The sequence below is a fragment of the Eublepharis macularius genome, chromosome 6 (genome assembly GCF_028583425.1).
Source record: "Eublepharis macularius isolate TG4126 chromosome 6, MPM_Emac_v1.0, whole genome shotgun sequence".
Lineage (NCBI taxonomy): Eukaryota > Metazoa > Chordata > Lepidosauria > Squamata > Eublepharidae > Eublepharis > Eublepharis macularius.
Window position 1 is genome coordinate 54,155,465 of NC_072795.1, and position 18,218 is coordinate 54,173,682.

At 43.2% G+C, this 18,218-nt stretch overlaps 1 protein-coding gene across 3 annotated transcripts in view; it reads left to right on the forward strand.

The window, feature by feature from the left end:
* LOC129332085 (anoctamin-7-like) overlaps positions 1 to 18,218 on the forward strand; it is a 53,437-nt gene that overhangs the window by 3,061 nt on the left and 32,158 nt on the right. For 2 of the 3 annotated variants that reach the window (XM_054982916.1, XM_054982917.1), the window contains exons 2-8: positions 4,098 to 4,243; positions 7,276 to 7,351; positions 8,703 to 8,863; positions 11,230 to 11,337; positions 12,152 to 12,291; positions 16,033 to 16,090; positions 16,728 to 16,838. In XM_054982916.1, the coding sequence (XP_054838891.1) occupies positions 4,142 to 4,243; positions 7,276 to 7,351; positions 8,703 to 8,863; positions 11,230 to 11,337; positions 12,152 to 12,291; positions 16,033 to 16,090; positions 16,728 to 16,838 (756 nt within the window). In that variant the 5' untranslated portion in view covers positions 4,098 to 4,141. The remainder of the gene's footprint in view (positions 1 to 4,097; positions 4,244 to 7,275; positions 7,352 to 8,702; positions 8,864 to 11,229; positions 11,338 to 12,151; positions 12,292 to 16,032; positions 16,091 to 16,727; positions 16,839 to 18,218) is intronic. The other variant, XM_054982918.1, reaches the window with a different exon arrangement.

An 18,218-nucleotide genomic window follows, 5' to 3' on the forward strand; every position in this document is an offset into this window, starting at 1 on the left:
ATACTTTGTTATTTCTAATTTTACCCTCTAGTCACCCAGAAATAATGAGCCAATAAACCACTAGCTTGTTATTTTTTTTTCCTGGCTCAGTTCTGCTCTAGCATAGTGATTAAATGATTGGGCTGAGAATCAGCACTCTGCTGGTTCGAATTCCACTATTGCCATGAGCTCAGCAGGTGGCCTTAGTAAACCACTCCTCTCAGCCCCAGTTCCCCAGCTGTATTGTGGGGATAACAACAACATTGACTTTGTTCGCCACTCTGAATAGGCAGTAATCTGTCCTGAAGGGCGGTATATAAATGAACTGTTGTTGTTTGTTAGTCTGTACTGCTTGTCTATCATTATTCAGCTCCAACTACGCAGCCAGCTAGTAAATTTAGGAAGCTGCTTTATGTTCCTAATTCAGACTCTGGATATGAATTTCCAAATAAAAGTTGCAAAAGAGCTAGGAACACCAAACAGAATGTGTTCTTTAAAAAAAAAATCTTATAACACACTATGTTTTATGCATGAAGATGTACTCTGACAGATTTTCCCATCACAGATCACTTGCAGGATTGGATTTGCATCTGGGCACTTCCGGAAAGCCACTCCCACAAGCAGCTGTAGAGCCAAACAATAGTGAAACAGTGCACCTTTAATAAGAGATACCTGTTGTCCCAAAATGCTGAACTACAATTGCTGGTTTTATGCAAGATGCAGGGGACCCACGAGACTTATGAGGGCATTCCATCCCCCCCCCCCACTTGCTTATCTTGCTGCTTGCCAACCAACCTTGCCCATCTGCAGCTCCATCTTATCTGCCAGCCTGAGTTACTCAGTGGCCAGCGGTGGGAGGGAGAGACGGCCTGCAGTGCCTCCAACAGCCTGGCTCATGTGGCAGCAGCTTGGGCTCCCGTTCCCTCCCCCAGCAGCGCTGGCACAGGGACCTGTAAAATATTTGAGGAGGGAGGGAGAATCCTGGTAGCAATGGTGCCCTACTGCTGCCCTGCTAGCTTTCTTGCCTGCCCCTTCCCCATTCATGACCCCCCCATTGCTTCTTTTTCATTACGTGCAAATGCGTAGAACATTCCTCGGGGGGGGGGGGACTAACTCCCGTCATTTTGTATTTTTCTGCAAACCTATGAGAAAATCTCCTTTCTCTGTCCATGGCTCCATCTCTGGATTTAAGGATCCAAAGCTATAACAAGTAGGGCACCCACAAGGACTTGCAGGGACATTTCCTTTCTGCTTCTCCACTATTTTCTTTTTCCTTTGCCTGAAACCCCCCATAACCTCTCCCTTTTTCCTGCTTCCTTCTTTCATCTCCACACAACCCAACCTACATTTGTTCCTCCACCCCCATCTTTAGCTCTCTTCCCCTCTAGCTTTGCCATTCCACCCCCCCTCCCTGCCTGCAAGAAAACTTCACCCCACCTGCCACTGCCCAGCCCTGCTCCTCTGGCTGGTGGGAGGAGGCACGAGGGAGCTGCAGGATGCACTGAAACCCAGTTCTGGCGTGATCGGGGTGTTGTATGGGTCGCGCTGAAGCCCAGTCCACTAAAAATGGCCTATTTGGAGGCAATCTTTACTCAACTGGACTTCAGTGCACCCCGCAGCTCCTCCATTGCACTGGGAATTGTCATTTCCTGGTATGACAGGTTGTGCTGTACCCACTGCCCCTCCAGCCCCCTGCACCCCCATTTTGGCCCCTGGCAACCCTATTCCCTTCTTCTGGCAACCTCTTCCTGAGAAAACTATGCAGTTTTGGCCTTTGGGCCCAGTTTTGTGGTGGGAAACCAAAAGGACTTGTAGGGGATACCTCACTTTCCTCTCTATCCCCCTCTTGACATTATTTCCTCTTTTATTTCTTCTCCCTCATATCTTCACTTTTCCTTGCTTCCTTTTCTCCTTTCCACCCACTCACCAACTTAACTTTTATCTGCCCCCCTCCTTCAGCTATATTTATTTACTTCATTTATACAATGGGGACCAAGAACAGCTTACATCATTCTCCATTCTTCCATTTTATCCATGCAACATGTGACTGGCCCAGGGTCACTTAGCGAGTTTCCATGACAGTGCACATTTGAACCTGGGTTTCTCAAATCCTAGTCTGAAACTGTAACCACTACAGCACAGTGGCTTTTGTGGGCAAGGATCCCATTCTGAGTGGGATGGGAATCCCCTGCTCCCAACCTCTACCCCTGCTGCCTCTCACCTGGCCAGCAGGAGGGAAAGGTGCAGGAACAGGGCAAGAATCCCCTGGAGCACACTCCAGAATGCTTCCATATCATAGAGGAAATGACACAATTCCCAGAATGATATGGAAACATGGGGTCATGCTAGGGGCCAATTGGGTAAAAATTGGCACTATGCTAGATTGGGGGACTGATTTTTACCCAATCGGCTCCTGTCGCGACCCATTGCTTCCATGTCGTTCCAGGAATGCTATTATTCCTGGCATAACACGGAGGAGCTCCAGAGCATGTGCACAAGGTAAGTCTCCAGATCAGCCCCCCCCCCCCCGTCCCCCACTTTCATGTTCTGGGGACCTGGCTGCTAATGTGCTTGAACTAGCAGTAATCACTGCATATGTCAACAGTGCTGCCTATTGCAGTTTGTAGCTTACAGGTATGCTGATTCACTGTGTCTTTTGTAAAAGCTTTATAATCACTGAGGAACACTGATGTCTGGAAAGGCCTTGAGTAAAGCAGTACTTGTTGACTGATCAACGGGGCATTGGTGAATGGATAGGCATTAATACAGCAAGGGACTGGATATACTTGCCTTTCAGATCCACTTTTCAGGAGGCTGCCCTTTCAGACATTTAATGGTGTGATCTGCATTATTTATATTTATAAATAGGTGTGTTTATGTGTTTTAGACAAAAAAAACTATATTTAAAATACAGAATTTTAAATAAAACAAAAAATATAAAATTTAACCCCTGATTAAAACTCCAACAGTCTATACAATTAAAAGAAATGAACAAATAATAATAAAGCTAAAAATATTATCTACATAGTACATATAAATATAAATAATTTAAAATCTTACTGTTAAGGTAAAGCACCAGCAGAGAGATTAATAGTAGAATTAGCCAACTTCTGAAGCTTTTAGAGAGACCAGAGGTCAAGGTGTCCAAAGGTTTCACTGGCACAGGTTTCTCCCATTGTTATGTGGTTGGAATAGAGAAAATGGCACCTACTGAATAATACCTATTACCTTTCTTCAGAGTTCATAAAATAAGCTGTCAAATTCCATAGTGGCGACCTTTTTTCAGTTCATGGTACTACTATGGTAAGAAGGGTTTTTTCCCCCCTGTAGTCAGTGTGATCATTTGCCTGGCCTCTTATTTATTTTAGTTTATGTACCTTATGATTAATAAATGCTGACTATGTTAGTACTAACTTGCCCAAACACTCAGGTTTGGCATTTCTCCCCACACTCTCATTGCTCTTGGAATTTGATCAAATGTGATTTGTGATTCAAATGTGTTCATGTTGGGATTTGGGTTCCAGTAAGTACAAATAAGGGTTAAAGTAATTTGTGAAAAATCCTTCTGAGCAGGCTCTTAAGCTACCTTGCAGAATTTGAAAGTCAAATCCACGTTTAGCTCAATAGTTTGCCTAGCAATTACCCTAAAGGAGATTTCTGTTCTGAATGTTAGCAAACTGTTTCAGTACTTCTGGTGTGGTGTTGACACTTCTGCCAGCAACTACACTGGACCATTTCCTCCTTGCTTGCTTACTCAAATCACATTCATGCTACATAAAGCTTTAACCAGGTGGTTGGGACTCCCAGGTTAACTTGAAAATAAGGGCTGGTTACATGTGACTTGAGAAAGTTGTGTGCCCTCCCCCCACACTTTCCTTGTAGAACAGACATCAGGTCCAAGCAGTACTTGCGGTATGCTGTTCACTCTTCCTGTATGAATTTACAGAACTATTTCCTGCTACTGTAAGCAGTATGACTAGTTAGACCAGGAAAAACTTGCTGGTAGTAGGACTATTTAAAGGTGTTATCTCATGTTAACTAGAGGGGAACTGGTAGAGTTCCCTTGCTGCAGCACACAAGTGCTAGAAATTCAGATGTTGATTGGTACTTCTTCCTAGGCAGCCTAGAAAAGTTCTACTTGTCAACTGCATGAAGAACAAAGATGCAGCGGAGAAAGATCAAAGAGGATGGAAGCTTGATCCGTGATGAGCAAAATGAAAATGAGAACAATTATGGGAGTCTAAGCACAATAGAAATCCCCCAGGTAGGCAAATAATTCCTCTTCTGAATTTTTTCCCCCTTTAACTGCTCGTAAAAGACTAGCTCCCAATGACACAAAGAAATTCTCTAGGCAGTGTGCTTATTAACATCCCTGGCAAGTGAGAGATCATAGCATCATAATTGGCAGGTATATGGCAAAATGATCTAGATCTAAATTTGCCCCAGAAAATGGATCTAGCCTATTTCAGAAGAGGCTCAGGATACTCATTATAGTTAAGCCAGTCTGCTGAACAACCCTTTAAAATAACTCAGAAATGAGAAGAACATCTCTGTTACTATAGCTGAACACCTTACAGGCTGCATCTTCTGAAGTTTGTTTTAGGTGGGATTTAAGAAATAAATGTCCCCTGCTCCATAAGTGTACTGCTAAGGATCTGATTAATTGGTGTTTTGCTCTGCCGCTGAGCCAAGGGTCTCCTAGTCAATAGGGCCACAGTAGGTTTCTTTCAGCCTCTCAAGTTGCAGGCACTGGAGAGCCAGCAAAGGAGCCTGTCTGTGGGTGTTCCTTGGCTTTTTGTGGTGTTGTTGTACATGCTGTTTCCTGATCTTTGAACCTTTGTGGTTATCAGCATAATTTTGGTGTAAATGTAAATGATACATTTCATGAGATTGTGGGATGTTGTTAGGAAATAGAAAAATTATGAAGCATTTGTGCAGTTGGGGCAGACTGCTGGTTCAGCTTAACCACACAGTCACTAAATGGTCTTAGATAAGCCATTCTTTTTCTGTAACTCATTTCCCAATTGCCTACGTGTGTGTGTTATTGTCCTACCTAATGGGGCACTTGTAAGGATTACTGTGATAATATAAGAAAAGTTATTTGAGCCTTAAAAGTATTATTCAAATGTGAAATAAATAATAATCCTAGAGGCAGCTGTGTTTGTGTACTGTCTGTGCATAATAAGTTTACTCTGATTCTGGTTGCAGAATACAGTAGCTGGGGAAATGCCATGTGATACTGGCTGCTGCAAGCTTTCTTAATAATATATAGTGTAATAATAGTAATACTGTCAATTTAATGTTCTATACCCCCTTTGCACCTGATAATAGGATCTCAAAAAATGCAGTAAATAAGACAAGTTCTCCCCCAAGAAAAAGCAGTGATTGCCACGAAGGCACTGTAGGGCTAGGGGGTGGTATATAAAATGTTCTCTACCCCTAGCTCCATTGACTTTAAAAGTTCTGTGATGATCATAAAGAAAATAACCCTTGCCCCAAAGTGTGCTACTTAGCAGCCAGGGCCAAATAGCACTGGATGTTTTTGTCCCTAGGGTCTATTTCTCCACTGCAGAATGTGATGTTCCCTACAGCTGAGGTGCAGGATTTCTTCTAAGATGGAGCTTAAAAGGCCTTTTGCCTCAGATTTCATACCAGAGATATTGCTCTGAGGCCTAGTCTACACACACACAATAAAACATGCAACAGAAAAACAGTAACAGAAAGGTATCTCAATAACATTGTTTTTAACCAAAAGCCAATCTAAAAACCTGAAGGACCGTTTCCTCCCATACTATCTAGTCTGCTAGTTTAAGCCAGTGTATTGTAATGGTTAGAGTGTCATACTAGGAAATGGGAGACCCAGGCTCAAATCCCCACTGTATCATGGAAGCTCGCTAGATGACCTTGCCCAGTCACACCCTTTCAGCCTAACCTACCTCACAGGGTTGTTATGAGCATACAATGGAGGAGAGGAGAAGAATGTAAGCCGCTTTGGTCTGTTTTATGGCTATCATTAGGATGCTCCATGTTTGTTTCATGCTGTTTTTATGCCCTTGGTTTGTTTTTAGTGGCTTATTTTATTTTTATACTGATAATTTATTATTTTTTTAAATGAACTTACGGTATTGTTTTTGCTTGTAAGCTGCCTCAAGTACAGCTCTGGAGTGGCAGCATATAAACTTCCTAAATAAAGAAATAAAAAGAATTGTCTTGCGTCCCTTTAGTTGCTGTATAAGGCAACTGGTCTTCACCCTTTAGGAAGTCAGTTCCAGGGCTGAAAAGTCTTGCTTCACCTACTGGATTGTTTGGTGGTTTGATCATAAGTGATGCAGTTGTTCATAATAACTCTACTCCACTCGCCAAGTGTCCTGAGACTGAGAAGTGAGAGGAAGTCAGAGAGCGAGGAGCCTCAGGGTATTGTACCACTTCCCTCCAAGCAAAACCATTAGTGAAGAAAGATCAGCCAGGCCCCACTTGATTGTATTTCAAAGCTTGTCCCATTGCTGTTCCACTGATCTACCTCCTCTCCTTTTTCTCTGTATTCATCTAGTCTTGGTAGTTTGAGTCTCTTTTAGTTTACTGTTTTTAAGGCAGTGGCCTGTTTCCCCTGGTTGATGTGAGCCTTTGGGGGAGACAGTGTATGAAAGGGCAGAATAAATATTTTAATGCATTAATTAAGAGAGAGAGGTGATTCATCTTGGTCTTGGCTGGAAAAGGACTAGCTTGCCTTGTTATTCTGTTTGACAAACATTATTCAAACTAAGCAGTCCTTGTTGGGGTGTGAAGAGTGACAGATTTAGATATGGTAGCCCAAATGATGCCAAGTTGTCCTCCCTCCACCCAAAATGGTAGTTTATTTATTTGTTTAATTTGTACCCTTCTTTTCTCCCTGTTGGGGGACCCAAAGCAGCTTACGTTGTTCTCTTCTCCTTCATTTTATCCTCTCAATGTGAGGTAAGTTAGGCTGAGAGTATGTTAATGGCCCATGGTCACTCAGTAAGTTTTGTTACAGTGTAGGTGTTTGAACCACAGTCTCCCATGTCCTAGTTCAACAGTCTAACCATTATATACCACACTGAACACACTAGTAATGGGTTTTGCCGGCAACAAGGACTTTTGTGTAAAATTGTTCTTCGTTATGGAGACTTCAGTACCGCTCTGGAAGATAGCATCAGTCACTGCTTGAATTCTGGTAAGGATAAGGCAAATTGAACAACAGAACCCATGTCCAGTATTTACTGTGAGAAATGAGCCCGTCTGTCTTTTCCTTCATGCTGTTTAATATTCTGCTTTCAGCTCAATGAACACAAATCATGTGGCCGTTCTGTACACAGCACCCCAAACTTCTTCAGTGATGGGAATACCAGGATAGGTAAGGACTTGAGGCATTAAAAGTACAAGCTGGGTAATTCTTTCTGAGATGAACAGATCTTTTATTTTAAAAGAATACCAGTTTAAGAAAGAGAATATCCTGACATTTCTGCCATCTTCTTTCACTGCCTTTACCACTGAGAATCTCTACCAACTGTGGAACTTTCCACTGATACAAAAAGTCATTTGTTGGTACAAGTCTCCACCCTATTTGTGTGTTCAAGTCTTTTAATCAGCAGCTCACAAACAGTGCCAGTGTGCAGAATCACAGAGTCTGGAAACTTCTGTGTGAAGAAATTTCCTCTCCTGGTTGATAGGTGGTTGCTTATTCAAGTACACAAGCTGTTACATGAGAAACACAGGCCTCCCTACCTCAAATTTCCCCCTACCTAATGTAGAGATTGAAAAGAGTGCATTAGCAGGGGAAAATAGGCAGCAGAGTGCCCTCAGCTCTTCCCCACCTAGTAATTCTCTCTGGGCAAATGGCCCCTGTGCAGGTTGCTTTAAAATCTTCCTCCCCAACAGGGTTCCTGTCCAGAAGGGAGCTTGGCCTGGGTAGCAGTGGCTACATGGAAGGACATTTGATGGTGAATCAGTGGGCATCAGGGCAACTTAAGCAACCCTTCCATCCACAGGTCCAGTTCTGCCCATCAGTCCTCCTTGGAAGCAACTTGCCCCTTCCACTGGTACCATGCATCTACTTTGTCGGCCCTGAGCCCTTTTGTATTTTTAAATGACTTTAAAATGGCATCATCATTCTTGTTGCCACAGCAAGGACACCATTTTGTCCAGTTTGTCTTCAACAGAAACAAACATTTTTAAAGCCTTTTCCAGGCATGCAGAATAGATTCTTGCTTTGTTGATGTTTACATGAAACCCGAGGACCAGAGTAGATGAGACCCAAAGTTCTTTAACTGGATCTCCCCACCACCACGACCACCACTTTAGATCAGAGGAGCTGGATGAGGGGGGAATTGAATCAGAGAGTTGTATCATCTCACAGGTTCACTGGGCCTAGCCCACAACCATCTTGATTTTGATTTGTTATATGTTTTTGGAATTGTGACCTAGTGGCCCCGGTTTCCTTTTTTACCTTGTCCTGTGCAGATATGTTTACCCTGAACATTTTATGTGCTTCATTTGAATGACAGGAAAGGTGATAGGAAGTGCAGGGCAGCCTTAGTTCTTTCTGATCTGTCCTGTAGCATCTCATTGTCTTGACGTTTCCACTGCTTATCCCATACTTTTCTTACCCTTACAGTCTAGGTTTCCTTTTTGATCAATCACCTTTGCTTGCTGATGTCAACAGTTGTTATTTTAATTATCTGCTCTGTGTATCTGCTCTGTCTCAGACTTTATCCTTGCATGGGAATCAGATTATCCAGATTTGGAGGAGCAAATGGGAAAACATGAGATCCAGAGTCATAAGCGAGGGAAATCACTTGAAATGCACAGAGTATGGCGTCGAACTTTTCTGAATAAACTCCAGAAGGCAGGGTTGCGAATGGAAACGGTAATCAAGTCTCTGATTTTAGTGTTTTTTCTACTTTTTATTTGCCTGAGTACTACCATTCATTGGGGACAAAAAGGAAATCGGGGCCTTCTTTATGAATCCACAATGTACATGCATTCCTCTTTCTCAAACCCTTAATGAAGTCCCCAACTCTCAAAATTTGGGGATTTTTGATGACCTGTGAGTTGGCTATGAAAGCACAGCACTGAGTGGATCTACAGGTAATGTGAATGTGGTAGTGAGCAAACATATTGTCATGAATATATCCACAAATATAGGGAACAGTTGCTGGATTTGACCAAGAAAATCACAGAGGATGTCACTGTGTGCAGGAATAGAGTTAACTTGGTCTCACAGCTAAAAATGGAGTTTAGAGGTCCAGAACAGAACGATCTTGTGTGGGGGTGACAAAGAAGCAATACAGTTGTATGGCCTGGGATAGATTAGTAGAGCTGTCTAACCCATATCGATAGATACTGTGTGTTGATGCCCAGGTGCAGAGAGTGTCTGAGAATAGCAGCTTCATAGAAGTGAAGATATGATTCAAGGATGAGCGTGTTGGTTGAGGGCCAAAAAGATATTCATATCATATGTATGAGAAACTTGTCATTATTTTTACATGACTTTAAGATAAAAAGTAGCAAGAATGAACTAATACATTTCATATGTTTTAAGAAGAAATTTCAAGTATAGATAACCTTGCATGACGTTTGAAGTTATAAGATAAATAAGTGGGGGACCTGCAAGGACTTGGGAGAAATCTTATTTCCCCTCCTGCATTGTGTCCTCTTTCCCTTCCCTGGCTTCCCCATAGCCTCTCCCCTTTTCCTTCTTCCTCCTTCCCACCCACTTTTGTCAGCCCCCCTGTCTTCACCTTCCCCCCCCCCCCGGCCACCTCCCCCTATGGCCCAATTGTTAGCAGTCAGACCCCTCCTCCCACTGAGGGGCCTTTTATAGATATAAAACTTGGTTAGGCAGAGTGTGTGTGACTGTATTTAAGTCTCCCAATGAGCTTTCACAGCCAATTGGTCATTTTAAGCTGCGTCTCCCAGCTCCTACTCTGAAACTTTTACTACTACACTACACTGGCTTTGGGATGGGCTGCTAATAGCAAGCAGCCTGACTTGGGTGAATCATGGAAGTCATATGGTATCAAGTCAATGGTTGCCTGGTCCCAATGTTTCCTACCTCAAAGGCCAAATCAGCCCTGGCAAGAGTCCTGCCTCCTCCTTTTGTCTTTTACTGACAGAAACCAAGCCTGGAATATTGGCTGAATTGTTATGGTTGCCTAGCACCAGCCAATGAGAGCATATGTTAAAGCTACATGGTCTCCTTTTATCATTTGGGTTTTTAAAAATGTACTTTTTTAGATTTCTAGTTTTTCTGCAAACTTGGGGCATTTTCCAGGTTTGTCTGAAGAACTTTCTTGTCCATTCATGTCTCCAGTCCCCAGATTTAAGTATCCTCAGATAAGGGCTACTTGGCTATTAGTATATAAGATCAGTTAGCCAAGAATGTATGTCCTTATCAAATGGGACCATTGGCTATCCTTAGGAGAAGATTCTAAAATCCTATAAATATGAGAAGCTGAATTGATCAGGAGCTTTTTTTTAGACTCCTTGCTTGTGACCTACTTAGCCTTAGGGTAAGATACTCTCTTGGGCTCATGTAATTGCTCTCCTTAATGATCTATGCAGCAATAATGAATGGTATGGTTTTCTGTTCATTTAGCAACCACGAAGAATACTAAATAATCATGTTTTAATCAAGATTTATAATGGAAGCAGAGAACAACCACCGCTCACTGGGATAATAGAAGGACCAACTGTATTTAATTTTATGTTGATCAAGGGATCTGCAGCACCAGTGTGCCAACTCCTTCTGTACCTACCTGCAGTGTGGCCCATTGATGGGATGCGGAACAGTTAGGCCTCCTCACTCTGTATCTCAGACTTTATAGACAAGGGTAGGTCCATTAACTGTGTGCGGATCAGTCTCCTCCTTGCTAAACACTTTATTGCTCAAAGGAGGTGTGCCACATCCTATCCCCCAAGCCACAAGGTCTATAGGTCAAGTTTAATGGCATCCCTCAAGGTCCACTGAACAAAGAAGGGATGGAGGTGGACAGTGGACCCTTAAGTGATGTATCTCCACCCCCAACACTGCGTGTGAAGGAGTCTTCTAACCCCATTGTCTGGGTCTCTCTTTCCATGGTCTGCAGCAAATCTTGTATCCTCCCAATCACCTCTGTGAGGGATTGGGTCTGAAACGGCCTTCTCCTCTAGGAATCACTAAGCTTTTACAAGATGTGCAGCAAAGGAATTTCCATGCAGTTAATGAATACCATTGCTTTCCTTCTTTTCCAGCATGTCGCTCAGAATCCAAAGAAGCTGGTGTACTTTGTACTGTTGAACGCCCCCTGGAGTGTGCTCTGTTATTATGCTGAGGATCTCCGACTGAGGGTCCCTCTGCAGGTGAGGATGTTGCCATGCCAATGCCATTAGGACAAATTTACTTTCCATTTAGGTTGTGCTTGGTATTGTGGTGTATACAAACTGCAGGTGATATGATAAAACTGATCCTGGACTCTTTCACTTCCAAGTGCAGGTGGGTAGTGGTTGCATGTTTAGATATTATGCTATACACATGAACACACATTTAAAAGGCTAGCATATCAGACAGAAGACTAGACAAGAACCCTTCCCCATAATATCTTAGTTTTCCATGCTCCAGGAGTTCTTTATATGGAGAAGCATTCAGTCCTGCAGTTCCTTCACTTGTAGCCTCAAGTGGTACAGTCCAGAGTTTCACTAACTCATTTTCTTCTTGTGGAGTTTAAATCTTGGTGACTGGGCAAAGGTGGCAGTCAGCTTGCATCTCTTTATACTTCACTTCAGCTTGGTACAGTTTGTAGAGGTGGAAGAAGCAGTGCAGAGGAAGGGATGGAGCCTTGCCACTCCCCCCCCCACACCATTTCTTTTCATTCCCTTCACGCCCAAAGATTGATTAATTACAAACAAGGACCTGATGCATGTCATAAGAAAATAGGTGCTGTTATCAAATAATGAAATGTAATGAAGTACATAAGAATTTGCCCCGTCCATTTATATGCAGCTATGCTGCCCCTCTAAACTCATCCGCATTCACTTCTTGGTCTCTTACAAGTTGTTAACCTGGTTATCCACTGCTTGGTCCCATGTGTTTCTTTTAGCTCCCTGGTTTGGATAGAGACACTGCTGCCAGTGTGCCCTACCTAGCTAGCAAGGTTCTCCTCTACTTTTTCCCCAGGCTGTACCCAATCAGGCAGTGCTTAACTGGTCTCATAGGCTCCTGATAAAACTGGGCATCCCTAATATTCTCTACGAGGAGGTTCCTGACCTGCCCTTGGATTACTACACCTGCCGTTTTAAGTCAAACAAATTACCATGGTAAGATTCCAGAATTTCAGCTCTTCTCCCTTTCTTTCTTGGTCTACCCTTAAGTTAAAATAGATTCACTCAGACCCCTTGACAAACAATGTGGGCATATTTACATTGCAAGCCTTGATTTAAGTCATCCCTCTTCCATGGTGTTAAGGAAAAATTGCTTTAAAGGTACTCTGCGTTCAGATTACATTTCCCCACAGACATCACAACAATTAACTAAGACACCAAAAGTGATCCATAAAGAATTAATGAGCTTTATTTACAATAAAATCCAAATACAGTGCCATGTTCGGACACATGCATAAAGATCAGCCATAGCAGAGAATCTTATATACTTTCCAAAGTTAATTGTTTACAGAAAAGAGATAAAAATGTAATACAAAACTAGATACAAACAATTCTTTAGAATCAAATTCTTCAGGAGCCATGGCACAAATACAGGCCTGATTGACAACATAGTAAACTCTCTCTGTAATATAAACATGCTCCATGTCTAGTACCACAAAGGAATCTTGGGTGTCTTCCTGAGAGAGTTTTTATCCAAGGTAAATTCTTGAGTACAAAGTGAAAACAAGAGAGAGAGGCCGTTTCCACACAGCTTACCTTATTCTGCAAAATAGCGAAATCTCGCGAGAAGATGCTGTTATTGCGTCTTCTTGCGCAATAACAGCGCCTTCTCGCGAGATTTCGATATTTTGCAGAATAAGGTAAGTCGTGTGGAAACGGCCATACTGTCCTTGCAATAGGGCTCTCTAACCACAGTATAAAAAGGAATCTGCTTACATAGAAATAACTTTTGCCTTCTGTGCGAACAGTCAACTCCAATAAATGCTCATACATAGGTCTTTTAGAATAGGGGTCATAGAAATTCCCTAACACATTGTAATCCTGAGAGTTCTGTGGTGTGTTCACTAATGATTGCTAAAGATATCTGAGAATTCACAACACCTCTCCAAACTACAATTCCCAGGATTTCTTTGGGGGAAGTCATGACATTTACTGTTGTAAAATAAGAATGCAGTATAGATAGGGCCTTTGGGAACACTAGTTCAAAGTGTTCAGCCCTGTGTGGGATGAATGTATGACTTAGAAGGAAGTGTAGTGTTCTTGCCTCAGGTCTTATTCTCAGGTCTCGGAGAGAGGGATTAAACAGCATCTAGCTTTTCTCCTCCTCCTGCCCAGGTCAGTTTCTAGGCATTTAACTGAATTCCAGAGCAATGAGGTCTGGTTGCCACCAGTTCCCACTTCATATTTCCTTTCCAGCTCCCTCATCATTATTACTATATATATCTGTATGAATATGGGATATAATTTACCAGAATAAAACGTGTACGGGTGTAAGACCTTTCCTTGCTTTTTCCTGGAAAAGATTTAGGATTATGCTTTATACACCAAAATGTGCTTCAAAGTGTCCTCCAGAAGTTTTATTAAGACAAGTAGTAACCTGTCAGTTTGGTGTAGCGGTTAAGAGCAGTGGAACTCTAATCTGAAGAACCGGGTTTGATTCCTCACTCCTCCACTTGAAGCCAGCTGAGTGACCTTGTATTAGTCACGGCTAGAGGTGGGCATGAATCACAGTATGAAGCAAAAAACGCACAAACCAGAATGATTCGTATTTTGTGAAAACGCGTTTTGTGGAGCCGCATTTTCCACGAACTCCATGACTTTTTCTGCCCGGTTCGTGCAAGTCGTCAGCAGTTTGTAAAGCCAGACAAGCTGGCTGCGCTGATCGTGTGTGAAACTGACAGCCCTGTTCTCCTGCCACCTGAGCGGCGGGAGAATGGGGCTGTCAGTTTCTCAGACCCCATGCTGGATTCAGCCAATGGGCTGAAGCTAGTGCGGGGTGAGTGAAGCTGACAGCTCCTGTTTTTCTGCCGCCCTGAGCAGAAGGAGAATGGGGGCTGTCAGTTTGACAGAACCCCCACTGGGTTCTCCCCCTTTCTCCCCTTTTCCAGTTGGCAGGAGGAAGGGGGGTGAGTTTAAAGGGAAGAAGGTTCCCCGTGCTGCTTGCAAGTGACGTGGGGAACCTCCTTCCCTTCAAACTCGCCCCCTTTCCAATTGGCAGGAGGAAGGGGGGTGAGTTTAAAGGGAAGAAGTTTCCCCACGCTGCTTGCAAGTGGCATGGGGAACCTCCTTCCCTTCAAACTCCCCCTTTCCAGCTGCCCTGGGTGCCGATGGGGCTGTCAGCTTCACACACTCTGCACCAGCTTCAGCCGATGGCTTCAGCTGGCTTGGGAGGTGTGATAGTGACAGCCCCGTTTTCCTGCCGCCTCGAGCAGCAGGAGAAGGGGGCTGTCTGTTTCAAATGACCGACGCCAGCTTCAGTAGCTGGCACTGGGCGTTTGAAATTCCACGCATCACGAACTGATTCGTGGCTTGGGAAAAGGTCGTGGAAATTTGTGGTTTCTGGTTCGTGGAATGTGATGAACCATGAATCACGTGGTTTGGTGTTTTATCTGGTTTGTGCCCATGTCTAGTCCCAGCTCTCTGGAGCTCTCTCAGCCCCACCCACTTCACAGGGTGATTGTTGTGGGGATAATAATAACATGCTTTGTAAACTGCTCTAAGTGGGCATTAAGTTGTCCTGAAGGGCAGTATATAAATTGAATGTTATTATTATAAAGTCATTCCATGATAAAAAATATCAGTTAAGACTTTAAAATGTATAAAACAAAATATTAACCATTCCTGTCACTATACATCCTGAATAGTATGTTACTGCAAAGTATTATTTATTCATCAGAAGTTTGATAGATTCTCTTGCAGGTGTCTTTTTTATTCCTTCCTTTGTATAATTATTTCAAGATATATTGATGATATTGTATTGTATATGAATGAGAGTGAAAAGTAAAAAAAAAACCCAACTACCATAAAACAGGGTGGGAAGATTTTCCCAGGATGTGATTTTGAGAGAACTTCTATAATAGCACATTTTCCTGAACATTTTAATTGTTATATGTTGCCTAGGTTATTTCACTTCTGACACCATCTGCTATTAACATTGCGCTTCTGAATCAGGAAAGGCAACAGCTTTCATTTGGTAAAGTCTATTAGACCTTGGTTTAACTCCTATACTAGCACCTATCACTCACCCCAAGATTCCATTCCTCTTGAAGCTGCTCTAATGTTACATAGAAAATTAATTCATGAACTCCAATCTGAACGATCAGCGTGATATAACGATATTCAGGGCTTTTTTTCAGCAGGAACGCGGTGGAACAGAGTTCCAGTACCTCTTAAAAATGGTCACATGGCCGGTGGCCCTGCCCCCTGATCTCCAGAAAGAGGGGAGTTTAGATTGCCCTCCGTGCCACCGGGCAGTGCGGAGGGCAATCTAAACTCCCCTCTGTCTGGAGATCAGGGGGCAGGGCCTCTGGCCATGTGACCATTTTCACCTAGGGTAATTTAAACTTTAAAAAATTCCCCCCTTCTTCCAGCTGACCCAAAGTCACGTCATTGTGAGGTCTTGAGTTCCACCCCTTCCACCACCTCTTTTCCCAGAAAGAAAGCCCTGACTATATTGTAATAAAAGTCCATGACCTTTTGATCATCTCTGGACTTCGCTGAGGGGGCCCTGTGATTTTCTGTCTGCCTTCAAGACTAGGTCCTGGGGTCTGTCCTATATTCTTAGAAGGTATGTCAATAAGAAAAGATATGGCCATGGAGAAGAAGGCCCGGAAGCATCCTCTCTTCCCTGGGATTCAAATCTAGTATGTTCTCACTCAAGTTTTTCTCCCCACACAGGTTTCTTGGGAGTAATCACCATGACACCTTCTTCAGCAGCACCCAACGACACAGAATAGTAAGTCCCAAGCCAAGGGTGGGGGGGAATGCAGGCCAGGCAGTAGAATGCAGTGGCAGTCTGAGGACGTAGCCTACTGGCTTGGTAACAAGCTTGGCTGTTCTGTTGGTAATCAAAACAACCAAAAGAGGAACACCGAAGTTAGAGCCTCGTAAAACAAGGATTGACTTCCGTAGTGTTAAGGGACGCTACAGTAGCAGGTGGTTAAGAGGGAAACATTTCGTAGCATCCTTCATTCTGGCTCTTATCCTCACCTTCCTGTTTAATTTTTGTTTTAATGGCAGACTGCTTGTGCATAAGTTGACCTACACGTACACCTGATTTTGCACAAACCTTGACTGCCTTCTGCAGTTCCTTGGTTCTCAAAGTTCCCTTCCCTTTTTAAAAAATTGTATAGAGCACATAAGGTGCTACATAGATGTCTAGGTGTCAATTTGATATCATCTTTTAAAAGAAAAGAAAATTTAATTTTGTTCTCCATCTTAAAGAACAGATTGCTGATCATCATTGCATACAAACTAGGGATGCAGTGTTGGGAAGCAAAGCATTAAGAACAGTAGTAGACAGAGAAGGGGGTGGTTGATCGCTCTGGAAACAAAAGCCCAATCCTGTTTCTCCTCTCTCTGCTTTCCACCAGCTGTATGAGATTCTGGCCACCACATCATACGGTGATCCAAAGGAAGGGCATGTTGGAGTGGAAAGACTGCTGAGCGAAGAGGTATTCACAGCTGCGTTCCCCCTGCATGATGTAAGTGGGCAGGCAGACTCTTCCTAATCTACTTTTACTCACATGGACAGGGGCAGCCTAGCCAGAGTAACATTTAAGAAGGAAACAAGAGATTTCAGCATTTGAACAGGATGCCACCAAGGACTAATAAAATGCCATGCTCCCAAATCAGCTATCCTCCTGCTGGATACTTATATCTTATGATGTGCGCAAGGAACAGAAGCCCTAAAATCCAAAGAACGGAGGTAATTCGGTATAGGGGCTTCTTCTGTAGTGCTTGCTACAAGACTGCTGCCATATTGGATAAAAATGGGCACTTGGTGCCGTCATAGGCTGCAACAGATAAGTTCACCATTTTAAAGCCTCTGCTTCTTATGAGAAGACCCATTAGGCAGTGCCGGCAGTGCAAAGCAGACTTCTCAGGCATGGGGTCCTCTCCACAGTTCAGTGAGCGGAAAGGGGATTCATAGGTGGTGATGAAAGAGTAGGTTCACATGTAATGCCCAGCTGTGCTTTGGTACTACAGAAACAAGTGTTGTGTTTCACCAACTTCCTTCACGTTCCCAGCCTTTCTACCCTTCATGTACTCTAATTCAGTTCACTCATTCCAAGAAACGGTAGTATCTGCTTTCACGCTGAAGTGGGTTGAGAAACAAGTGCAAAGTAGGTAAACAGAGAAAGGGGGTGAAAGGACAGTAGAAGCCCAAGGCTTATTCCCATGCCTCCAAAGTAGCCTTTTGTGTTCATGTGAGCCAAAATCACCGACCTGTATACACAGGGGATTTTAGGAGCTTTGTTGATTGTTTCCATCTTGGCATTACAGACCCTGGTCTCAGTTCTGCTGTGAAAGCATCATAATGGTTTAAAAATGATGAGAGGAGTCTCGGGGGGTAGGGTGGGGTGGAAAGATTGTTTGTCCCTTAAAACAAAACAAACTAGAAATTCAGTCACTGCCACTGGAGAGAGAGAGAGGTGTGTTATCTTTTCAATGGTACTCATGCAGTAGAGAATTTAAGCATTAAAAGTAAAATCACCCTTGCTAAGATGCTAAGAATTGTGTGGGCTTGTGAAGACAAGGGTTGTGCCTGCAACAACCACACATCCATAGAAGCGCAGTGGTAGGAAAGGTGCTACCTGAAGAACAGACCCATTACTAAGTAACACCAGGCTACTGTTTGGATGCTGGAACAGGTTCCGTACAACACAGGTGACAACCAAAGAAGGCTGAAATGGAGCCTTTTGCATCCACACACCATTGCTCATTATGCTATAGCAGTCATTTGCAATTGGATGTTGCTATGTGGATATGCTAATCCAGTTGCAAGTGACTGCTATAGCACAGTGTCTAAAGATGTGTGGATGCGTCCCATGTTTCCTTGCAATTGGCACAAGAATGTTTTG